General features: G+C 57.8%; 3 protein-coding genes across 3 annotated transcripts in view; 2 read left to right on the forward strand and 1 right to left on the reverse strand.

Annotated features, from left to right (window-relative positions):
• Positions 1 to 4,792, forward strand: part of SNRNP200 (small nuclear ribonucleoprotein U5 subunit 200) — a 30,854-nt gene extending 26,062 nt beyond the window's left edge. Inside the window, 11 exon segments of the mRNA XM_037806876.1 lie at positions 54 to 162; positions 936 to 1,044; positions 1,377 to 1,566; positions 1,665 to 1,829; positions 1,943 to 2,064; positions 2,246 to 2,389; positions 2,540 to 2,716; positions 3,028 to 3,188; positions 3,298 to 3,379; positions 4,197 to 4,289; positions 4,385 to 4,792. Of these exon segments, the coding sequence (XP_037662804.1) occupies positions 54 to 162; positions 936 to 1,044; positions 1,377 to 1,566; positions 1,665 to 1,829; positions 1,943 to 2,064; positions 2,246 to 2,389; positions 2,540 to 2,716; positions 3,028 to 3,188; positions 3,298 to 3,379; positions 4,197 to 4,289; positions 4,385 to 4,528 (1,496 nt within the window). The 3' untranslated portion in view covers positions 4,529 to 4,792.
• A 642-nt stretch (positions 4,793 to 5,434) lies between these two features.
• On the reverse strand, positions 5,435 to 10,827 carry CIAO1 (cytosolic iron-sulfur assembly component 1). Its single transcript, XM_037806805.1, has 7 exons — positions 10,523 to 10,827; positions 9,895 to 10,043; positions 9,681 to 9,792; positions 9,493 to 9,581; positions 9,068 to 9,269; positions 8,328 to 8,415; positions 5,435 to 7,576 (listed from the first exon to the last, which is right to left on the reverse strand). Exons 1-7 carry the CDS (start codon positions 10,659 to 10,661, stop codon positions 7,336 to 7,338), a joined length of 1,020 nt encoding a protein of 339 aa, XP_037662733.1. The 5' UTR covers positions 10,662 to 10,827; the 3' UTR covers positions 5,435 to 7,335.
• Positions 10,828 to 10,994: 167 nt separating this feature from the next.
• On the forward strand, positions 10,995 to 22,634 carry TMEM127 (transmembrane protein 127). Its single transcript, XM_037807539.1, has 3 exons — positions 10,995 to 11,612; positions 20,371 to 20,535; positions 21,125 to 22,634. The coding sequence occupies exons 1-3, from the start codon at positions 11,369 to 11,371 to the stop codon at positions 21,430 to 21,432; spliced, it is 717 nt and encodes a 238-aa protein (XP_037663467.1). The 5' UTR covers positions 10,995 to 11,368; the 3' UTR covers positions 21,433 to 22,634.
• Positions 22,635 to 23,457: the final 823 nt, after the last annotated feature.

A 23,457-nucleotide genomic window follows, 5' to 3' on the forward strand; every position in this document is an offset into this window, starting at 1 on the left:
AGGCCTGTTCACCCAGAGGGCCCTGGCTCAGTCTTCCTCTCCCCCCTGCCCAGGGGCCATCCAGGTGCTGGTCGCCTCGCGGAGCCTGTGCTGGGGCATGAGTGTGGCCGCACACCTGGTGATCATCATGGACACCCAGTACTACAACGGCAAGATCCACGCGTGAGTGTGGGGGCCTCCCTCCTGGGATGAACGCAGGCTCTGCACCTGCAGAAGTTGAAGTGTTACCGAGAGCAGGTGGGGGTGGGGGTGAGGGGTGATGTGACTCCATCACTGGCGTGGGTGAGTTTTGTGCTCCAGGATCTTAGGTCCCATTCCTGTAGATGGTTGTTGTATCTCCGGGTTTCATCGAGTTGTACAAGTGGGAGGTTGGAGCAGGGGCCCTCAGGGATCATGTAGCTGAGTGTTTTATGGATGAGGGATGGACTCGGACCAGATCCGACACTTGGTTGCTGACAGGGAAGGAGTGGAAGTTTCAGTCTTCCTCAGGAAGAGCTTGACCAGTTTAATTCTTAATGACTTATTCTCCCTAGAATGCAGTTTATTGTGAAATGAGTTTTTTTTTCCATGGGCCTATATCTAATATCTGAAGCTGCTTCAAGATTTGAATTTAAGTCACGTGACTTTGGTAACTCACAAAATATACAGGTGTGAAGAAAGCTTGACTTACTGCATGTTTGATCCTTGAATAGGGTGTTAACTGCACTTTGGGCAGTAGGTGGGCTTACAGCTCTGGTTCGAGGATCCTGAGCAACAAACTTTTCACAAGGCTCACACTTGTAAACTGAAATGTGTAGGCAAGCGAGACCAGCTCTTAAGCACCAACAGTTACAGACACAGAGATCTCCCCTTGTCCACATGTCCGAGGGGTCGGAGCTTCTGGGCCTGGCCTCTGTGTTGATGCACGTTCTCCTTGCCCCACCTTCTGTGGCCAGGTACGTGGACTACCCCATCTACGATGTGCTCCAGATGGTGGGCCATGCCAACCGCCCGCTGCAGGACGATGAGGGGCGCTGCGTCATCATGTGCCAGGGCTCCAAGAAGGTCAGGCCTGCGCCCGGTGCTCGGGGACGGGACCTTGGGGCAGGCTTTCCTCTGTCATAGGCGTCACGGCAGCTTTTCTGTCGGTCTCTCCCCTCTTACCTTCCGCGTTGCCTTCGCCATGAGCCTCAGCCTCGTGGAGCCTTGCAGGTGTTTGTGGCTGCTGACCCCTCTTGCTTGGACGTCTGCCCTCGGGCTGGCCCCTTACCTCATCCTCTGCCCTGCCTGTGTGACTCGGCGTGCCCGTCACTTGGGCCATCCCAGTGGGTTTGCCTTTGGCCCTACCTTGCGGTCACGTGTCATCCACTCTTCATTAGCCCCCTCCCTGCCCACAGGATTTCTTCAAAAAGTTCTTATACGAGCCATTGCCAGTAGAGTCCCACCTGGACCACTGCATGCATGACCACTTCAACGCCGAGATTGTCACCAAGACCATCGAGAACAAGCAGGATGCCGTGGACTACCTCACCTGGACCTTCCTGTACCGCCGCATGACCCAGAACCCCAACTACTACAACCTGCAGGGTGGGTGGACATCGGGAGCCCACGTCAGTTTCCCTTGTGGGGTTCTCGGGCCCTGGCTGGCACCTTCATGAGACTCTTCCCTCCTCCCTTCCCTCCAGGCATCTCCCATCGCCACCTGTCTGACCACCTGTCGGAGCTGGTGGAGCAGACCCTGAGCGACCTGGAGCAGTCCAAGTGCATCAGCATCGAGGACGAGATGGACGTGGCACCCCTGAACCTCGGCATGATCGCCGCCTACTACTACATCAACTACACCACCATCGGTGCTGGCGCCAGGGCAGTGGGTGGGGTGGGTGGGGTGGCAGGTGCAGCCGAGTGGCCCGGGCAGCTGACGGACGGCCCTCTCCCTGCTCCCACAACCTCCTCTTCCTGGCAGAGCTCTTCAGCATGTCCCTCAACGCCAAGACCAAGGTGCGGGGGCTGATCGAGATCATCTCCAACGCGGCAGAGTACGAGAACATTCCCATCCGGCACCATGAGGACAGCCTTCTGCGGCAGGTGAGGGCTCTGCTTCAGGACATTGTCCCTGCAGAGGCATGGGGTGTCCCTGTTGCCACAGGAGGAACCCAACTTGGGTGTGCAGCCGCACACACACCCGGGCCATGCGGCACCTCTGGCACGAGAACGAGCCTTTGGTGGGCTCTGGCCTCTCACCAGCTGCATTCCTTCCCCCCTGCAGCTGGCTCAGAAGGTCCCCCACAAGCTGAACAACCCCAAGTTCAACGATCCGCACATCAAGACCAACCTGCTTCTGCAGGCGCACCTGTCTCGCATGCAGCTCAGCGCTGAGCTGCAGTCAGACACAGAGGAGATCCTCAGCAAGGTGTGAGGGGGCATGGAGTGGGGGGGCATGCAGGAGTGGGTGGCCGTGGGAGTGGGGGTGTGTGCAGGAGTGGGGGGCCACAGGAGTCGGGGTGCTGGCCTAGGAGGTGGCTCTTCTAACCAGCCTGCTCGTGCCCCTGTCCCCGCCCAGGCCATCCGGCTCATCCAGGCGTGCGTGGACGTCCTCTCCAGCAACGGGTGGCTCAGCCCCGCCCTGGCCGCCATGGAGCTGGCCCAGATGGTCACCCAGGCCATGTGGTCCAAGGACTCGTATCTGAAGCAGCTGCCGCACTTCACTTCAGAGCACATCAAACGTTGCACAGACAAGGTGAGCTGGGTCTGAACCCCGAGTGTGGGGGGCGGGCTTGCACCCTGAGGCCAAGAGCTCCTGTGCTCCTAGGGTGGGCTGGGGGAGGTGAAGTACGGAAGCTCTGAGTTTAGTTCCTCAGAAGGGGTGACGTGTTGAAATGCAGAAGAGCTTGCCAGTCGTGGGCCACGTTCCTTCAGAAGCTGGGACTTCTGTGGATGGCCTGATGGTGTAGGAAGTAACAGCTGTTTGAGCCAGTTCCAGTTTTAGTTGCTGTCCGTCCATGTTCTCTCTTCCCTGATCTCCGGATACCCCCTGAATGCTCACTGCAGGGAGTGGAGAGTGTTTTTGACATCATGGAGATGGAGGATGAGGAACGAAATGCACTGCTTCAGCTGTCTGATAGCCAGATCGCCGATGTGGCCCGCTTCTGTAACCGCTACCCCAACATCGAGCTGTCCTACGAGGTGGTGGATAAGGATGGCATCCGCAGGTGAGTGGGGGGCTGGGTTCCCTGCCCTGGGTCCCTGCTGGGCACGGCCGGGCGGAGCCAGGGGCGCTGGGGGAGCCCCTGCCACATGCTGATGCCGTGTCTTCCGCAGCGGAGGGCCCGTGGTGGTGCTGGTGCAGCTGGAGCGAGAGGAGGAGGTCACGGGCCCTGTCATCGCCCCCCTCTTCCCACAGGTGGGTCCTCACGGCCAGCCTGGCCATGGGCCTCTGCCCGAGGGGGGGACACAGAGGCAGGGTGAGGTCCCAGGCTGGGGGGAATCTGGGAGCATGTGTGGGTTTTTCTTTTCCTCTGTTTAACCTGAAGTTAATTTAAAAGTTTAGAACAACCGGTCACGGCTAGAAACAGTTGTGCAGTCCTGTCACTCTCTGGGCCTACCAGGGTGCTTTCTCCCTCAACCCCCGATGGCTCCAGGACAGCTGGGCCCTTCTTGCGGGTGTTTCCTGTGTCTTCTTGCTGCCACTTGCTCTGCTGCTTTACCACTAGAAAGAAAATCCAACTCTTTTTATGTGGAAGAATAATTGAAGGTTAAAAGCAGAAACCTATCTGGTTTATCTAACTCTGACGTTTAACTTTATGAACTAGTTATTTGATAGGCCCTGAGGTCAGTGCTTCAAACTGGGCTCTTGGGCTCTGGCAGCGGCGTGACCAGCGTGGCAATTTTGACTGAGGCAACGGGTGCATCTCCTTGTTGGATGCATTTCTCATCGGCATCTGCGCCTCTGATGTAAAAGGATTTCTGAGGCGCTCACAGCTTTGGGGCCCCAAGGACTAGATCTCTAACAGCAGAATCTCTGATTCAGTGGCAGGCACTGAATGGGGATGGTCCTTTGAGACGACGACCTGAGCCAGAACCAGCTCCCACCTCAAACAGGGAGCCCACTGGAGACACCTTCAGTGGTTTCAAAATCTTGGCTATATCAAATTATATTCTGGAAAGAAACTTGGGGAAGCTTTCCACCTGATGGTGTGGTTTTTCCTCCTGTCCTGTAGAAACGTGAAGAGGGCTGGTGGGTGGTGATCGGAGATGCCAAGTCCAACAGCCTCATCTCCATCAAGAGGCTGACGCTGCAACAGAAAGCCAAGGTGAGGCTGGAGCCAGCCCGGCATCTCTTCCCAAGGTGGGGAGGCGAGGGCTCCCCGTGTCCAGGCTCACCCCGACTTCTGCCCACCCTTTCCAGGTGAAGCTTGACTTTGTGGCCCCAGCCCCTGGCGCCCACAACTACACTCTGTACTTCATGAGTGATGCGTACATGGGGTGTGACCAGGAGTACAAGTTCAGTGTGGATGTGAAGGAGGCTGAGACCGACAGTGACTCGGATTGAGTCCGGACGTGTCTTCTCTGCACGGAGGAAGGGAAGTTGTTCTGTTGCACAGCCTCGAGGCCATGGTAACCCAGCCTCTCGGTGCCCCAGCGCTCTTCATGCCCTTTGCCACGTGGCAGGCCACACCTGGACCCGGCGTCTGTAGGTGTCGTGCTGCCAGTCAGGCATGAACTGGGGCAGTGCTCCTAGGCGTGTTCTTTGTAGTTCGTTCTGAGTTAAACTTCTAATAAAACTTGGAGAAACCGTTTTCTTTTTGTAACAATGCGAAATTGAAAGTTTCCTTTCTCCAGACAAGGCCCTTGGTTGAAAAGAACTTTTTGCTTTTGCTGTCTTCGAACTTGCTTGTAATTAGCATCAACCTGCTCTTTTACTCGGGGTGTTGCCCGTGGCCGTTTTAAGCAGTCTGGAGGAGGGAACAGTGGTGACTTCTCACCTCGGTCTGTCTCTCTATCCTACCCATGTCAGCACTCCTGCATCACAGACTGACCCAGTCGTGTTTCCTCATTGAGGAAACGGCTGGATCAGCAGGTCAGAGCTTTCTTAAGATCTTGATTCTGATACTTGGCAGTGTCCCCATGAGGAGGCTGCACCACAAGGGGGACTAAAATTCACCAGCTGGATGTGACCTTGGTAAACCAATTTAGTAATCCAAACCTAGACTTTCCTCTTCAAATTCTTGCCTTCTGTTATTCTTAAGGAATAAATGTGCACAGAACTGAACGATTATTCTGAAGGGCAGCTTCCCTAGGTCAACAGTTTTCAAATTATTTGGTCTCAAGACCCTTTTACACTATAAGCAGTGATTATCTAGGTTATATCCACTAATGTTTACAATATTAAAAATTAAGACAGTTTATTTATAATCAACAATAACTTTCCCAAACAAATCCAACAAGAAGGGTGGTATATTTGCAAATCTCTTTAATGTCTGGCTTGATAGAAGACACATACTCATAGCTGCTGCTACAATCTGTTGTCCTCACAGCCAGGTGGTTAGACAAGGGAGGGGCTTCTAAATCGCCTTTGCAGGTAATTGACACAGCAGGATGCCACAGCTGGTAGTTCGTAAAGGTTAGTTGCAAAGTGGAGTCAAACCTTATCACTGAACTTTTGGTGCCGTTACCTTAAGACCCGTCTTGGGCTTTGAGTGGGTCTCCTGCCCGTGACAGATGGTAACACGGATTACTCATTTGGAAAATGTTGATTCACTGAATTATGCAGATCCCCCAAATGCTGACACAATTCATTATACAACATGAAAAATTACATGTTAACATACTTAACCAATCCTGTCAGAACTCTATTCGGAAGCTAGCCATCAGCTTAGGGTGGCAATACAAGTTTTCAAAAATTCTAATTTTTGCTTGAAAGCTTTAATCATTGTCAACACTGTCAGCTGTTTCCCTTGAAGTGAAAAGCTCATTCCTTTCATTTCGGAGAACACATCAGCCAAGCAGCCAATCTAAATACCTTAAGTTGCTCGTCCTTTAAGATAGGGACGGCACACCAGCTGCATGCAGCTTTTCCTCGAGACAGCCATCATCCTTCAGTGCACCAAGCGCTTTACCCATCCTCCACTTTGTCACAGATTAGGTTCTCAAGGTCAAGATTCAATGCAGTACTCTACTGGTACCACAAGGGATATCTTAAAGTGAAATTGGCAATATTTTGTGAGTGCAAGGTGGTCAAGACTGAAAACTAGTACTGTGGGCCCACTGCTCGCCTCGTGCCAAGGTGCCAACGGCCAACCTCAGGTCCCCCAAAAGGGTCAGGGATCCCAGGGATCTGCAGGCCACTCAGAACCACTGCCCCACAACCCCAGCTGCCATTTGGAGTGTAGCTCAGGAATTCTACAGCATGCAAAGTGAAGGCTGGGGCTTGGAGACGGTCCTGGGGTCCAAACCCACTTGGAAGTGGCAGCTAGGAGACAACATGACAACAGGACTGAGATTGAGGAACTGGCTGCCTGGGGGGTCTCTCAACCTGTGTCTTGCTATCACTCCCCTAAGAAGCATTATCAGGTATCTTTTTCTTAATTGTCCGCCACCATGAAATTTTAATGATACAGCTGTACTGTGCATTCATATACTGTGTCCTTTTGAGGGCCACATATCTAGGATTTTTTTGCCTCCCACCCAAGAATAAATTTCCATCTCCGTTGAGAAGGCACAGCCTGTGATGGGCAGTCACTCTCCTTTTTAGGGTTCATGTCTCCCCCATGGACTTTTCAGCATCCTTCAGCTGCCATTACAGCATGATGGCTCAGAAGGTAAATGAGGGATACCAAGAGAAAACAGAGGAGACCCTTACTCTTAAACCTACGTTAAAAGAAATAATAATTCTTTAAATAAGCAAGGATTTACCTAGAAACTGGGAAGGCGGGACCAGTTTCAGAAAAGGAGTCATAGAATTCTCTTAAATTGTGAATGCACTTATATGTCAAATAGGACTCAAATGTTTGACCTTATATAAAACTTAGTTTCAGACAAGCTCCTAGGTAGACATCCCCCAACACACACGTATACACTCACCCTCCAAACGGAACTGTCTTTTCTCCCTGTGCCTTAAAGCAAGCAACAGCTGAGCTTCAGAACAAATGTTCTGATGTTCCGCAGCTCTTCACCAAGGAGCCCGAATTAAAGGCGGGGAAAGAGTGAGCAGTTCCGCAGCTCCGCACGTCCTCCAGTCTGAATGGGGGCAGCTGGGTTAAAGGGAGATGACGGGGGATCCTCCAGGCCCTCTCGGGGGCTGGGGAAGTCTTTGGATGTTTTCTGAGGAACCAGAATTCTGTCCAAAGGAGAGACATCTCAGAGGACTTCGGGCTGCTGGTACTTCCAGAAGGCAACCTCCCCATCGTCACTGCAGGAGGCCAGGAGCCCCGGCTGCTTGGGGTTCCAGGCCACACAGTTGACATCCTGGGAGTGGGCCTGGGGCAGGTGAGCCGTCAGAGAGAAGGTGGGCTGCAGCGGATCCGGGCTGGGATCCTCCTCAAACACGCGGATGGCATCATCCCCACAGGCCGTGGCCAGGGCCCCTGTCAGCCGACACCTGGGAGGACACGTGGCTGTGAGTGCACAATGGCCCCTCCCTCCCCAGACTTCAGGCCTCAGCTAAAAGCCTCTGACCTAAGAACATCACCCCCATGTCTACAAGTGCTTCCATCTGGCTTTTACTCCCTAAAAAATGACAATTCTGGATTGTGCTCTTCCCATTTAGCATGGGCAGTTCCCCATGTCATGATGCATCCTTACTCGTTTTTCCAAAAGCTATTTAATAGGTCACTGTAATTTACTTAAGCCTGTTTTTGTTGAATACACATTTCCAACATTTATTATTTCATATATATATATATTAGTCCCAGATGTTTGCTACAATAAGTCAAGTGTGGGTGTACATCAACTTTTTGTTGTCCATTAGGGTTATTTCCTAGGGCTGGAGCCCCAGAGCCAGAACTAACCTCGACTCCTCTCCTGCAGGAGCCGGCAGCTTTTCTGGATGCCCTAAGGGCACAGTCGTTACTAAGGAACACTGGACAGCCCAGCCCCAAAGACGCAGATTCACTCGAGTCTCTGGGTGAGACACCACCGCATGAGCCCCGAGGGCTGGTGCTGACCTCGCAGCTGGGGATCCCAGCGCAGGTGGGGACCTGGGACCTCGGATCCCATCCCAGGCCAGTCACCGCGAAGCTCACAGGTGGAGTCGGGCCTGATCTGAAGCCGTGGGGGTGGCTGCCCTCCATGCCCACACACTCCCACGGTGGTCACAGTCCCCCCACAGGAGGGAAACAGGGGGGTCTTACCAAGCGATATCATAAATGGTCCTGGAATGGAAGCCGGACAAAGTGCAGATGCATTTCCAGCTGGGGTCCGAGCCGCCGCGTGCCGCCCCTGCACGACAGGCCTTTCTTGAGCCTGAGGTGCACTGGGGGGGGGGGGGGGGACGACTGCCTCACCGCAGAGGAGACGCGTGCTCTCCTGCCCTTGCCTCACAATCGATGAGCTACAAGCCCCCCTCTCCACTCCTCTGTCCCCACCCTCACGGTCTGCCTCATGCACTGTGGTCAGGCTGCTCTTTCTAAAGCAGAACCCCAAGAAGGACATGGCCTTGTTCTTTAAGAAGCTTCCACTGCAGACTGATCCTGCCTTTCAAGGCCATCTGCTGGCTGCCACCCCCACAATACCCTCAACCTTTACACCCCGTGTCCCATCTAAATGCATCGCAGTCTGGCATCAGTCAAGGATTTCCCACGAACAGTGTCTCAGCTCGTAACATTCCATTTTCCCCCTAGAATTCCCTCTCCTGCCTCTTCTCCTCGTGTTAAAATCTTATGCACGCCTTCACGTTCAGGTGCAATGGCCCCTCCTCCACATAGCTTTCTCCGGTTCTCCCAGCACTTTCTCTGGATCCCTCCTATGGCATCCCAATTTGCTTAACTCCCTACCCCAATTTGCTGCTGTTCGTGTTTGTGTCTTAACTTCCTAAAAGACTGTAAACCTCTCAAGGGCCGAGTCTCCTTCTGCTCTCCCACTGGACCCTCACCGTGCTCGCTGTTGGGCGGGTCCTGGCGCCAGATACGCACGGTGCGGTCATCACTGCAGGACGCCAGGCGCTGGCCACTGGGGTCGAAGGCCAAGCTCCACACAGTGGATTCGTGACCCTCGAGGGTGGCACAGCACACCCAGTCGTCCTCCTCCTCCCGGTAGAGCTTCACTGTGTCGTCGTAGCTGGCAGAGGCCAGAAGCTGGGGGGTGGGGGGAGGACACAGCCCTTGTCTGTGTGACCCAGGAAGCACAACGCTTGTCTGTATAACCTAGAAAGTGTCTGCAGTTCCAATCCTCTCCCTGCCAAGACAGGACAGCCCCAGGGATCTTACAGAAGAACTAACATTTTTGGGGTTTAAGAGCAGAGGGATGCTGATCGTAACTATCACACCAGAATGCTTTCCCACCCTGCCCGATGTCTACCTCCTGATGTGGGTGCCAGGCCACATGTTTGACATCCTGAGTGTGGGAGTTGAGGACACTGACACACTCATACTCGTCCTCCTCGTCCACTGCGGGAAAAAAAAAGACCGCAAGAGCTGACCCTGTTAGGGACACAGAGGGGACGTCTGTCGGCCAGCTCCCGACCCCCCAGGAGGGACTGCACTCACCTTCCCAGACCCACACACTCTTGTCTCGGCTGCAGGTGGCCAAGAGGTTGCCAGACGGGGCCCAGGCCACTGATTTGACCTCATTTTCGTGACCCTCCAGAGTGGTCACACACTGTGGGGAAGCAAAAAGGGAAGAGAATCATGTGGTCCAAGTTCCCAAACCAGCCCTGCAGAGCAAAGGGGCAATAATTCTGGTCCTGTCTGGCCTGGTTACCTCAAAGTCGTCCTGGTTCTTCTTCCAAATACAAGTGGTGGCGTCAAAGCTGGCGGATGCCAGGTAATTCCCGCAGGGAGACCAGGCCACCTTCCGCACCGTTCGCTGGTGGCCCTCAGAGAGGACAGACTTGCAGACCCAGATGCCACCTAAGGACAGACAACAGGCCAGGCCTGGGTACACAGGAAGGGGTCAGGCTCTACCCACACTGTATGGTGAGGGCAGCTGGCACGGGGCCAAGCCGGGGTCGAAACTCAATCTACGCATTTATCAATGTGCTTTAGAAAGATGTTGGGACCCTATTTGCCCTGGTGGCATCTTTCTAAAACACCATCGGGTTCCAAATTACTCCTCCCGCTGCTCTCCTGAATCCCTTCCCTCATTTCCCTCCTTCAGCAACAATTCCAGGCGTTGGTGCTCCCAGTTCTTGCCAACTCCTTTCCCGGAAAAGTCCTTCTCGGGGTGCCGATCGCTGCACGCGAAGCCCCCCACCCCACCTTGGCCCTGTGCCCCGTTCAGGGTCTGCTCCGCGGCAGGCTGTGCCCCACAACCCTCCCAGGCCCGGCGCCCACACTAGGCGCACGCGGGGCCCCCTGCGCCGGGGGTCGCGCAGGCAGGGGGGCTTTACCCTCCGTGCCCCAGATGCGGACTCTACGGTCCCCCCCGCACGAGGCCAGCAGGGTCCCTGCGGGGTTCCAGGCCAGGAACCAGCAGCGGGAGTCCGGGTGGGCCGGGACACGGCTCAGCAGCACCAGCGAGTTCTTCATGGCAGCCGCGCAGGGTGAGCAGGAGGTGAGCAGGAGGTGAGCAGCCACGGACCCGCGCCAGCCGCAGGTCCCCACGCCAGTCCCGGCGACGTACACCGCAGCCCCCAGCGACAGCCCGACCGGCCTGCTTCCGCCCGCCGCCGCTGGTCCTGGGAACTGAGGGGCGCGCCGCTGCGGCCGCGCTGCCCTCTGGGGGCGGTAGTCGCCAGCTGCCCTGCGGAGAGCGCCGCGGGCCGGCTCCGAACTACCAGTCCCATGAGGCCGTGCGCAGCGAGCCAGCGGCGCGCCCGCGCTGTGACGCGCGCGGGGGCCGGGGCGGGGCGCCGGGGGCGGGGCGGAGGGGGCGGAAGCCGGAAGCGGGTCCGGCCCGGGTCGGTCCGGGCGTTGCGGGGTCGGGGCCTGGGCTCGCCCGGCGCGGGGCAGCTGAGGGGCTGTGACGGAGCAGCGCGGCGCCATCCCGGGCCCGAGGCCTGGAAGAGTGAGGAGCGCGGGGCGGAGAGCGGAGGGCCGCACCCCAGGGCGCCGTCCCAGACCCGGGTGCCCGGTGCCCGCGGCCCATCCCGGGCCTCCCCGCTCGGCAGCCCGGCGGGGCCTCGGGTCTCCCCGCCGCAGCCGGCCCGGCGCCCCCCGCACCCCCGCGGTCTGCGCGGCCCGCGGCCCCCAGCCCCGCAGCCCTATTCCGGGGTCCCCCGGCCCCGGCCCCGGGCATGTACGCCCCCGGAGGCGCAGGGCTGCCTGGCGGGCGCCGGCGGCGGAGCCCGGGGGGCAGCGCGCTGCCCAAGCAGCCGGAGCGGAGCCTGGCCTCGGCGCTTCCGGGCGCGCTCTCCATCACCGCGCTGTGCACCGCGCTCGCCGAGCCCGCCTGGCTGCACATCCACGGCGGCACCTGCTCGCGCCAGGAGCTGGGGGTCTCCGACGTGCTGGGCTACGTGCACCCGGACCTGCTGAAAGGTGAGGGCGCCGGGCGGGGGCGGCGGCGCGACCCTTCCTGCGGGGCGGTCCCGCCCGCCGGGTGCTCTGCTGGGCTCCGCTCCCCCTGAGTGCCCTGAGCGGCGGCGTGACTCCTCTGGGCACCTGCCCCTCGCGCCAGGCCGAGCCGGACTGCTGGGCTGGCACTTTAGGAAGCTGCGGAGGAAGGGCCTTGGATCTGGACAAAAGACAAGGGCACCAGGCACCCCTTCTAAGGAGGCTGCTTTGGAGGCCAGGCTGATGGAGAGGGGTATGTCTTAGAGTTCCAGGGTGACGGGGTTGTTATTAGAGAAAAGGGGAGTCTGTGTCGTTTTGTGGTGCCATCCTCAGTAGAGCAGTTGGCGTTTGGCTGTGGGAGCCGTTGCCAGTGTGTTTGAGGGGAGGTGGCTCTGCTCGGTGCCAGGTGGGCAGATGGAAGGGAGAGGGGGTTCTCTTTACCGGACACGGGGAGGTCAAGGCCTGCAAGACGGCTGCCCGGGAGCCCAGTCCCTGAGAGTACAGCCTGGCTGTCCTGCCTGGTGTTGACCATCTCAACACAGAAAAGTGCTCTGTGACAGCAACGTTGTTATCACCCCCAAGGTCTTTTTTTTTTTTTCCTAATTCTCCCCATTTTTTTTAACTTTGCATTTTGAAGTACTTCTTTCAGACTTACAGGATGCTTACAAAAATAATAGAAACCTTGCACCAAGAACTCCAATATACCTCTGGGTACCCCACCCCAGGTACCCAGATCCACCAATTTTAACATTTTACCGTATCATTCCATCTACCTATTCGTTTCTCTACCTATCCATCTGTCTAGCAATCCGTTTCCTGAATACTTGGGTATATGTTGTAAATATCATGCTCCTTGAACACCTTATACTTACTGTTTTATACATTTCTTAAAAACAAGGATTTTTGCTTTAAGTGCAGCTGCCAAGCTCTAGAAATTTAATATTTATTTGAAGCTTACAGTCTATGTTCCTACTTTTCATATGCCCCAGTAATGTCCTCTTGGGCCTTTCCTCCTCCCTTGTTAGATCCCACCCAGGAACTTGTATTGTTTTTAGTTGTCAGGGTCTCTTTAGTTGCTCTTTTTTTTCCCCATGGAAACATAAATGCAACACGCACTTCCCCACTTCAGCCACTGCCAAGCACACAGTCCTGTAAGGTTACTTATATTTACACTGTTGTGGTTCTGTCACAACTTCCATTATTAAACCTCCTCTGTTCCTTGAACAGAAACCTTAGCCCCCCCTCCCCCCCACTCCCCCTCCCCGCCCCTGGAAGCCTGTCCTTTAGTTGCCATCTCTGTGAGCTTGCATGTTCTGCAGTATTTTCTTCACAGTTACCCTGGGGTTTAAATTTAACATGTTAAATATGTAACAGTCTCGTTTGGTTTGATAAACTTCTATAGTCTACACAAACTGCATTCCTGGAACCCTTCCCTGCACCTTTGTGTAGTTCTTGTCACAAATTACATGTTCATGCCTTGTGAGCCCAAAACCACTGGTTTAGCATTACATTTTATGCATGGCTTCTTAGATCCTGTAATAAGTAAAAAGTGGAGTTAAAAACCAAAAAGACTGGCGTTTATATTTACCCATGTCATTCCCTTCACCAGAGATCTTTACTTCCTCACGTGATCTTGACCTGTTGTGTGTTTTCCTTTCCTTTCCACCTGCGAGTGCCCTTTAGCATCTCTTGTAGGGCTGGTCTAGTGGTGGCAAAGTCCCTCAGCTTTAGTTTATCTGCGAATGTTTTAATCTCTTCGTTTTTTTTAATTAAATTAAGTTTTATTGAAATACATGCACACACGATACAATCATCCATGGTATACAATCAACTGTCCACAGTTTGATAACATAGTTATGCGTTCATCACCGTCTTCATTTTTGAAGGACGGTTTTGCCAGTTACAGAATTCTTGGTTGGCAGTTTTTTGCTTTCAGTGCTTTAAATATGTCATCCCACTGCCTCGTTGCCTCCGTGGCTTCCTGTGAGAAACCTGCCCTCAGTCTTACCGAGGATCCCTTGTATGCCACACACTGCTTCTCTCCTCCAGCGCTCAGGGTTCTCTCCCTTTATCTTTGGCATTTGACAGTTTGATGAGAACATGGCGCGGTGTGGGTCTATTTGGGTTTATTGTGTCTTGAGTTTGTTGAGCATCTCGGATGTGTATCTTGAAAATTTGGGAAATTTTCAGCCATTATTTCTTTGAATATGCTCTCTGCCCCTTTCTCTTTTTCTTCTCTTTCTGGGACTCTCTCCATGCATGTGTTGGTGCGCTTGATCATGTCCCACGGGTTCCTCAGGCTCTGTTCGCTTTTCTTTGTTTTTCTATTAGACTGAATGATTTCAATTGTCTTATCTTCAAATTCTCTGATTCTTTCTTCTGCCAGCTCCAATCTGCTTTTGAACCCCCCTAGGGAACTTTAAATTTCTGTTACTGTGGTCTTCAGCTCTGTTTGGTTCCTTTTCATAATTTCCATCTTTCTGCTGATATCATCTGTCACTTTCCTGGTTTCCTGTAGTTCTTTGTCCTTTTTTCCCTTTAGTTCTTTGAGTATACTTAAGATCATTTTATTAAAGTCTTTGTCTGGAACATCCCAGGTCTGAGCCTTCTCGCTGGTGGTTTCTAATGCTTTAATCTTCTCCTTTGCCTGGGCCATTACATCCTGTTTTTTTTGGTATGTTTTGTAACTTTTAGGTGAAACCTGGGCATTTTGGTATTTTAATGTGTTGTTGCTAGAATTTAGACTCTGAGGCATCTGTTCCTTAAGTTTCTATCTAGTTAGTGTTAGGACAGGGCTTTCCTTGAATGCCAGGAGCTAACAACAACAAAAAAGGTAAAAAGAACACGCTCTTCCCAGTCTTTGCAGGTTAACCTGGGGAGTGCCCCGCTTCAGGGCTCACCTGTACACTGAGTTTAGACAAGAGCTCCAGGCCGAAGCGTGGGACTCCCTGGGCCTTTCTGTGCATGCGTCTTGTCTGGGGTGTGCACGTGTGGCCCTAGGAGCTCCCCTGTTTACATGGTTCCACGTGTCCCCTCTTCCCTAGGGTCCCGGGCTCTGCACTGGGTCCTGCAGCCAGCAGTCCCTCGCCCCAGGAGGCAGGACTTGCCTGCTGTCTTGCAGTGTCCCGCAGGAGGGCTTGGTGACGGTGGGTTCTGGACAGCGAGCCACTCAGGCCACCCCCGGGCAGATTGGCCCAGACCTACCAGCTCCCAGTGTGTGCACGAGTGTTCCCTGCTCCCTCCAGAACCGGGACCAGGACCCCAGTGAGCGGGCGAGGGGTGTGGGGAGGGCCAGCCAGGGCGCCCGGGGGTCCTGCTGCTTGTGCGGAGCCCTTTTCTGGATTCCATGTACGCCGGTTACTGCAGTCCCTTCAGTGTTTCCTAGAGCTTCCGGGAGAATGTTTCTGCCAGTTCTTGCCAGCTGTCCAAAGCTTCTGTGGGGTCGGAGCCCTGAGGCATCTCACTCTGCCATCGTCCTCGGGGCACCCGCCTGAGGTCTTCTGAACTGTCCTCAAAGGTCTTCATATTTTCCTCCGGTCACTCCCTGGGTGTGCTGCAGGCCGCATGTTGGAAATCCTTGCGTAGTCTCTTCTAGGGATTCAAGGACAAGGATTTGGTGAAAGATCATGTATGTCACTTCCACGGGTCCCGCCTGGAAAGCCGCTTCCTCGGAGCCAGCATTGTCTGTCTGAGCATTTGCGTCTCGGGGTTTTGAGGCTTTGGGCTGGTTTTGTGGAGAACAGGGTGAGGGCTTCTGGTGTGTGTCCAGGTCCCGCGGTGATGGTAACCTTTTCTGGCTTGGTTCGGAGACTGAAGTCGCGCCTGTGACGCGGCTCGTGATGCGCGGTGGTTGCTCTGGCCCGTAGCTGAGTGCCCAAAGCCCGTCGGGCATGACGTCCCCCACACCCGCCTTCCTGGGGGCACAGCTGCCCCCTGCCTAGCACCCCGTGCAGGAGGGAGCTGTGCCCCAACCGCACATCCTTCTTTTGAGGTACAGGAGGCTCCCCAGGCCCCACAGCCAAGACTGCCTCCCATCCGTCGCCTCCAGTGTACAAGATGCTCTCGTTTATGTTTTTGTTTCCTTTATTTAGTTGCATCTGTTGTAAGGACTGATCTCATGGTTATTCTGCTTTGGTCTTGTCAATTGTCAAAGACATTTTAAACATAAAAACGAATTTTGGCAGGTTCTCCTTTTTCAAATGCGTATTTACCTTTTCTAAGAAATCATGGTGGCTAGATTTGTCTCCTGTACAGCATGCTGCCTTACTCTTTGTGTCATGCTTGCCCTAGAGCTTGGGGGTCTCACCTGCGGGTGTCCCTGCCTGCTGGCCTGTGGTGTCCCCGTGGCGCCCGATGCCCACTGGTGGGCAACTTGGCAGCAGTGCCCCCAGGGCCATCACGGAGGAAGCAAGGCTCTGAGGGGCCCTGGGGGTTTCTCTGCCTTTGTCTGTACCTGCTGGGTCTGGGGGCCGGATGCGCTGACCCCCAGGACCTAACTCATCTCCTGGCATGGGCGCCTGGGGCACTGCCAGTCTCGGCAGGGACGTGGGGAGTGCAGGGCCGGTGTGCCTCCCCCTGCGCGGCCTCTGCCGGAGTGCCGGGCCTCGGGCCACACGCGTCCCAGGCCAGGCTTCGGTTGTTCCCAAGCCTCTTGATTTTGCAGGTGCAGTCACTGTCCCCACCTCAGCAGGGACCGGGGCTCAGGGGCTCGGGCAGCTTGCTTGGGCACAGCTGGTAGGAGCAGCGTCCAACTCGAGTCCGCTCTCTCACCGCCGCACCTTCGTGCCCCCAGAAGGCTCTGGGTTTCCTTTTCCTTTGGGAGAGCCGCCGGAGGCTTCTCATTTCCTCATTCCAGCTGAGTTCTTTATCCCTCGTTGCCCCCATGTTTGGGCTCGAGTTGGTGGCCCCGAGACAAAGGCCCTCGGCCCCAGCCCCTCGGAGGCTCTGGCCCGCGCAGGCCAGCCCGGGAGACATTGCCCCAGGGGCTGCCTCCCACCCCACTCTCACAGCCAGGCCAGCATGGGGGGCACGGGGCTCACAGACGTCCCATGGCCCAAAGCCAGCGTCCCTCTCTGCGCGGGTGTGGCCAGCAAGGGCAGCCCTGACGGAGGCCTCAGGAAGCAGCTTTGGGGAATGAGGAAGTTTGGGATTTGGAGTCAGTGAATCACGGGGATCACGTGCCCGCGGGCCGGTGATGCCAAGGGAGGCCGGCTCGTCCAGGGCAGTTTTGTTGAGGACCCCGGGGTGCTGGTGGTGACACGGCCAGGCACGTAGGGCCCCTTTGGAGCCCTGTGTCAGGAGCCCACCCAGGGGCAGAGCCGGGGGACTGTGGGGCAGTCGGGTGTCCTCGCCCCCTTCCAGGAAGTGCCCAGGAGGGGAGGGGAGAGAAGACGGGAAGAGGCGTTGGTCAGAAGCCACTTACACCTCCGCCTGCAGCCTGGGGTCAGGTGGGGGTTAGACACGGGCAGGTGGAGGGAGGAGCCTGGGCCTCAAAACAAATCCAGCCCGTGACTCACCAGTGACCTTGGGCAAGGTCACCTCCTTGGGATCCTCCGACAGCAGCTGCTGCCTTCCCCGGTGACTGGAGCAGACAGGCAGGGGAGTTGCCAGAACAAACAGGCCAGCGCCCAGTCGGGGGCAGGATGTGCGCCTCGGTCCCACCCGAGGGTGGCAGCTTGCGCCTCCGGCTTGAACTTAGGACCTCCCCATGTGCCATTTCTCTCTGCGATTAAAATAGTAAATACATGTGTCGGGGGTTTGTTTCCTTCAGTGGTCTCCGTAAGGGAGCAGGTGATTGCTGCCCTCCCTGCTGTACCAGGGTCACTGGTGGCCCCAGGTGCATCTCTCAGCCCAGCTGGGGTAACTCTTGCCGGAACTTGCCGTGCTCTGAGGTCCCCTGGTGGCTGCGAGCAGGTTCCAGGGCTGTATCAGCATCACCCCAAGGGACAGTCACCCACAGGCCACTCAGAGCTTTGGATTGAGAAAGACACGTAGAAACAACACCTGGGGGGGTTTGTGTCAAAATTCTCCTTCCGTCATCACCCTAGCGGGGCAGATCCTTAGACTGGCTTTTGACAGGCTCTTCCTCTGGCCCGTGTGGGTGACTGAGGACATCTTGGAATAATAAGGAAAGGCTTGCCAAGGTGACCCTGCCCTGGCCCAGCCGAATCAGCCCCCTGGGGCCCACGTCCTGCAGTAGCAGGAAGTTGACGCTATGGCTGACGTCTCTCCGCGGGCCTGGCAAGTGGTGAGGGCCCAGCGTGGGCTGCTGCCCAGGGCTCCCCGTCGTCTGCCATCAGGACAGAGGCCAAGCGGAGGGGGTGACCTGCCCAAGGGGCACCAGCCCGGGGGTCTAGGATTTGTCCCCAGTCCCGTGCCTCTCTCATGGCCCATGCTCCCGAGGGCCTCCCGGGGCTTAGTCCCCGCGGCGGTGCTAATGGCCCGGCCCCAGGCCCCGTCCACCGGGAGAGGTTTCCCTCCGCAGGAGCTCGGCGGCTCTGGGGGCGGCTGCGCCCGCGTCCATGTGGGCCTTTGTCCTCCGTTCCAGGCAGCCCTTTAGGACCTGACGGGTCACACCGTGTGCCCGGGGGCCCCGGCTGTGCGGAGCTGGGCCCTGGCTCCGAGTCTCACTCTGCACCTCACCGACCCCAAGGGAGGCACTTCCCTCCTGGGGACCCCGATTCCTCAGGGCCGGGGCCGGGACTGCGGGCGACAGTGAGGATGGGGTGCGGCCGACGTACCTGCGCGCAGAGGCCGTTCTGGAGGGACGCGCGGGCGGCTGCTGACAGCAGCAGGGTTGGGGGCGGTGGGCACTGGACACCCAGAAGTGGGGCGGCCTCTCTGGAGCGTTCGTGCCACGTGCTCGTCCTCCTTGTTCACAGAAAGCATCCCAGCGGCTGTCTGTCGGGCTTAGAGCGTGCGTTTTCCAGGTGGTGAGAGAAGGGCGGCCTTGTGCCCACCGCCCAGCCTACATGACAGAAGCCCCGTGTGTTACCTGCTAAATTAACCCTCAGTGACTGTGTCAGGAACGGGGCACCGGCCAGAGCGCCTGGTCACAGCAAGTGACGCCAGTGGCCTGTGGGATCGTCAGCCCCGTCACTGCCCCGGGCCTCCAGGGCCCCAGGGAGACCCACCTCGGAGAGCTTGTTGGTGATAGTCCCAGTACGGCCAGGACTGCAGGGCGGCTGTGAACGAAGGCTGTCGCGCTTGCTGGCGGAGCGAAGGCACAGACCAGCGTCCTGCAGGAGGTGACCGCCCAGGGCCGGTGGGCAGCAGCAGACAGGAGAGCGGGCAGGCGGCACTGGGGCAGCTTGGTGGGTCGCCTGACACCAGCTGAGACCTGGGGTCCCGTCTGGGCCCTGCTGCCTCCACCGGGGGCTGCTGAGTCTGAGGCCGGGTGACCAGCCCAGGGCCGCTTTTACCCCCACCTGGGGCACCCTCCCCCTGAGCCCCCGCGCTGCTGGCTCTGCTGGCTTGAGTCTGCTGCCCTGGGCCGAGGTCTCCCCGGGTTTTTGGACTCTCCTTTGAGGTCTGAACCAGTGTTTCGTGGAGGGGGGGCTGCGGCCACCTGCGTGGGGCCTACCTGGGCTGCTTGTCAAAATCCAGACTCCTGGGCCCTGCTCCAGACCTAAGAGAATCCTGGGGGCCCAGAATGGGCAATTCCCAAACCTCCTGCCCACACCCTCTCCATCCAAGGTCGAGATTTGGGAAGGGAGCCTGTTTGGTCTGAGTCTTGCCAGCCTTTGCCAGGTTTGCCCACGTCACGTGGAGACCCGTGGCCTGAATAAAGGTGGAGCTGGCCAGTGGCCAGGAGATGAGGGAGGGAGGTCAGGGCCTGTTGCTTCCTGTTGTTGGACTTAAAATACTTCATCCCAGCCTGGCTGCTTTTCGGATCAGCCTTTATTCTGTGTGCTTCTGGGAGCGCTGCTGGTGTGCACGGCCCTCGAAGGAGACGGCCCACATTTGTCTAGTTAAAATTCCAGAAAGGAAAAGTGGGGTTAAATGCTAGAAGGAGCCACCGATGGCTCTGGTTGCCACCCCGCTCTCCCTCCACCAGGACCCTGGGCGCCTCTCTCCTGGCTGATGCCCCGTGGTGGTGGCACATGTGCCCCAGTGGCTGAGCCCCCGCTTTGGCAGGCTCCTGGTGCCGTCTGTTTCGGGGCCTTCTGGGCTTTGGCGTGTGGCTCTGGTTGGGTCTTAGCTCTTCCCACGCTGCCTCGCGGCTCAGCTCTAGCCCACCTGCAGGTCCGGTCCACCCACCCCTTCACTTCCAGTCTCCAGAGCTCTGTTTTGCCCATCTCCTTCCTTTTGGGTGGGTTTATGCCTTTCATCGAACTTCTTTTTTGTTGTTTTGGTGGGGTTCAGAGAGGGAGCAAAAATAACCCTGAAAGTGCAGCCTGCCGTCCTTCCTAACTTACGTGGTATTATAGTTACGGGTTTCTCTAAACTGCTTCAACTTCTCTTTGGGGACAAAAAGGGAACAAGTGAGTGACACAGTGGAGACGGACGTTAGGTGCCTCCGGGCTTAGCCGTTCTGAGAACCTCCGCTCAGAGGTCACGGAAGGGGCTCTCGCTGCAGGTGACGCTGCCGGGCTCTGGGGTGGGACAAGCAAGGCGACTGACCCGCCGGGAGGGGAGCAGGGCGGCCCAGGCCAGCTGGGGAGAGGGGCCGCCCCAGCCACCCCCGGCCTCCCCGGCACCCAGTGAGTCACTCGGGCTTGTGGATCTGCCCCCCACTCCCCAGACTTCTGCATGAACCCCCAGACGGTGCTGCTGCTGCGGGTGATTGCCGCCTTCTGCTTCCTGGGCATCCTGTGCAGCCTCTCCGCGTTCCTCCTGGACGTCTTCGGGCCCAAGCACCCAGCCCTGAAGATCACCCGCCGCTACGCCTTCGCCCACATCCTCACAGGTAACTGGGGGGGTGGGGGGGTGCGTGCCAGGTGGCGTGGCGGGTGCTGCTCCCCGACTCCCCTCAACTCTGGCTCCCAGCAGAGCTCCAGCCAGGGGCACTGGCCGGACACGCACCCCTCGGCCCAGCTGCAGGGAGGGAATGGCAGGATGCCGTGGGGGTCGCATGGGTCTAAAAGGGGTTTGCAGCTCCGCGGGGTTCCTGGGCCCCAAAACAAGCAAGGAAGGCGCAGGTGCTGCCGGCCACTCCTCAGGGTGCGTGGCCTCCCCAGGCTCTCCCCATGCCTGCTTTTCGGCAGAGCAGCCTTCTCTGCACGTACGTGGCACTCCTCCGTGACGGGCAGGGGCGTTGGTGTGACTTGCAGTGGTGCCAACGGCAGCTCCCAGCCGACCTTTCCTGGTCCTTTCAAGCACCCAACAGTGGCACCCAGTGGCCTTAGTAGCCAGCACCCCAATCCCAGATCCCTGGGATCCTGCCAGAGGGAGTCAGGCTGTCCCCCTGCAGCCCCAAAGGCCCCCTCTGCAGGGGCCGGGGCCGGGCAGGTCCTCTCCGCACCGCGGGGGCTGCCAACCCGCCCCGTGCCCCCCAGTCCTGCAGTGTGCCACCGTCATCGGCTTCTCCTACTGGGCGTCTGAGCTCATCCTGGCCCAGCAGCAGCAGCACAAGAAGTACCACGGCTCCCAGGTCTACGTCACCTTCGCCGTCAGCTTCTACCTGGTGGCGGGCGCTGGGGGGGCCTCGATCCTGGCGACGGCGGCCAACCTCTTGCGCCACTACCCCTCGGAGGAGGAGGAGCAGGCGCTGGAGCTGCTCTCCGAGATGGAGGAGAACGAGCCGGACCCGGTGGGCTACGAGGTCATCAACCAGTTCCAGCCTCCGCCCGCCTACACCCCCTGATGCCAGCCCCTGGGGCCCCGTCCTCAGCCCCTCCCCAGCTCTGCAGCACCCCACCCCGCGGGCGCTGCCCCCCAGCAGGCCTCCCTCCGCATCCTGAGCGTCTTCCCCGCCCTCCCCAGGAGGGCCCCTGCCTTCAGGCCCTCCACACACCCCACGCGCGGAGCCCGGCCCCTAGGTTTTATCTAACACGTCGCTTCCCCTCTCGTCACCTGCCTCTCCCAGCACAGTCATGGTGTCACCCACCTGGGGTGGCCAGGCACCCTCTCCCCGTGCTGCCCAGGTCTTTGGGGCTGGGACTCTCCTGGGGGCCCCCGGGCAGCGGGACCCAAGGGGAAAGGAAGGGCACCCGTGGGCTTGCTCCTGACCACCCGTGACAGCACTGGCCGCCGCTCCGGGGCGCGCTCTACACTAGCCTTCAGACTCCTGTCGCGTGCGATCGGCTTCCGGGGGAAGCAGAGCAGCTGCTGTGCACACCCTGCCCGTGCTTCGTGTGCCTGGAGTCTGCCAGCGAGCAGCACTGGCAGGAGGCCAAGGCCTCCTGGCGCCCCAAGGATCAGACGAAGGGGTGTAATCCCCACAGCCCCTTCACCTTTAGACTGTGGGTGGTTTTAACAGGAGAAAACAAAACCAAGCCCCAGCAGCCACGCTCTCCCCTCAACCAGGGACAGGCTGCAGTGGTTTTCCAGAGTCCACCTGTCCCCTTGGGCACTGCCATCTCCGGGGCCTTGGCTCGTCCAGGCCCTGGTGCCCCTCCGTGACCCTCTCGAAGCAGAACGCAGCCCCTGCCCTGCCCTCCCTCCGGGCCTCCCAGGCCCTCCCTTTGCCCCTGAGCACAGGACCGTTGGCCTGGCCGGTGGCGGCCAGTGTGGGGCTGCTCGGGACTGCTGCTCTGAGATGCAGCCTGGCCTCCGAGCCGGAACAGGGGCCACAGTGGCCAGGAGGCCCCACTTTCCACATAGGAACCCTGGCTGACAGGGCTACCTCTCACCGCAGGCCCCGTCCCCCTTCCCAAGTGTGCTCTGGACCCACAGGGGTTATGGGGCTTCCCTGCCTGCCCCCCACTGCAGCTACCCCGGGGGCCCTGTGTGGCTATGGGGCTGGCTGAATTTTCTGCCCTGAGATCTGGGCATAATGTGGGCAAAACTGGAGAGACTTTCTGGGTGGTTTCAGGTGGCCTCACTAAATTACTAGCTTCCTTGGAATTGGCACCCGGTGGTGAGTGGAAGGGAGTGAGATCCCGTCTCCTCCTACCCTGAGGTGCCACAGGGCTGGGGAATGGACGCTGCTGCTGGCCGGGGCTGGCGAGGGATGTCATGTAATTCCTTCAGCCGGAAGGACGGGCCCGTGTGGGTGGTGAAAGCCGATCTGTGTGAGTGGCCGGCTCCCTGGCACTCAGGTGTCCGCAGGCCCCTCCCAGGCAGGAGAGACGCCATGCCCGAGCGGGCAGAGCTGCCGGGAGCCACGTCTCGCAGTGAGGGACGAGTCTGTCACTGGCAGGAGCCAGACACCGAGTCCACACGCGCCTGACCCTGCCCTGACCACGGGGTTCACGGGGTTCCGAGCCCACTTTTTATCAGCTTCCCAGGCCTCTGGGCTGTCTTTCCCCCTTTCCCTGCCATCCTGACACCAATGGTTTGTCATATAAATGTCCTTGGTTGTTTTTTTTTTTTCTAGGAAAAAAATTTTAACAGAAAACAAAAAGCCAGAAACCACAAATAAGAATGTAAATGCCAATGGCTTCCCGTCTTTTTTCCGTCACGGTTTTCCTGATTGGTTTGTTTCTTTCCCCTTAGAAAGGCAGGAGAAATTGATGAGGCTTGTAATTAAAAAAGAGAGAAGGGCCTGTGCGTTCCTGCCCGTCAGTCCTCCCACCAACCCCGGGCCCGGCGGGGAGCAGGACGTGGCACAGGCGAGCCCACCCGCTGCCACCGGGGGACACACACGGACCGGGAGGGTCAGGCCTCCACGGCCCCCGCCCTGTCTCCACTCCCCTCTCCATTCACCCAACACTGAGCCCCAAGTGGG

The sequence above is a fragment of the Choloepus didactylus genome, chromosome 17 (assembly GCF_015220235.1).
Source record: "Choloepus didactylus isolate mChoDid1 chromosome 17, mChoDid1.pri, whole genome shotgun sequence".
In the NCBI taxonomy this organism is placed as follows: Eukaryota; Metazoa; Chordata; class Mammalia; order Pilosa; family Megalonychidae; genus Choloepus; species Choloepus didactylus.

What these genes read in the sequence shown, in the direction of transcription:
- TMEM127 (XM_037807539.1), top strand. Translation starts at nt 11,369, where the DNA reads ATGTACGCCCCCGGAGGCGCAGGGCTGCCTGGCGGGCGCCGGCGGCGG. An exon ending in GCACCCGGACCTGCTGAAAG is followed by an intron (nt 11,613 to 20,370) that starts GTGAGGGCGCCG and finishes CCCACTCCCCAG; the next exon opens with ACTTCTGCATGAACCCCCAG. An exon ending in CTTCGCCCACATCCTCACAG is followed by an intron (nt 20,536 to 21,124) that starts GTAACTGGGGGG and finishes CGTGCCCCCCAG; the next exon opens with TCCTGCAGTGTGCCACCGTC.
- CIAO1 (XM_037806805.1), bottom strand. Translation starts at nt 10,661, where the DNA reads ATGAAGAACTCGCTGGTGCTGCTGAGCCGTGTCCCGGCCCACCCGGAC. An exon ending in CCGCATCTGGGGCACGGAGG is followed by an intron (nt 10,044 to 10,522) that starts GTAAAGCCCCCC and finishes GTCTGTCCTTAG; the next exon opens with GTGGCATCTGGGTCTGCAAG. An exon ending in AGAACCAGGACGACTTTGAG is followed by an intron (nt 9,793 to 9,894) that starts GTAACCAGGCCA and finishes GCTTCCCCACAG; the next exon opens with TGTGTGACCACTCTGGAGGG.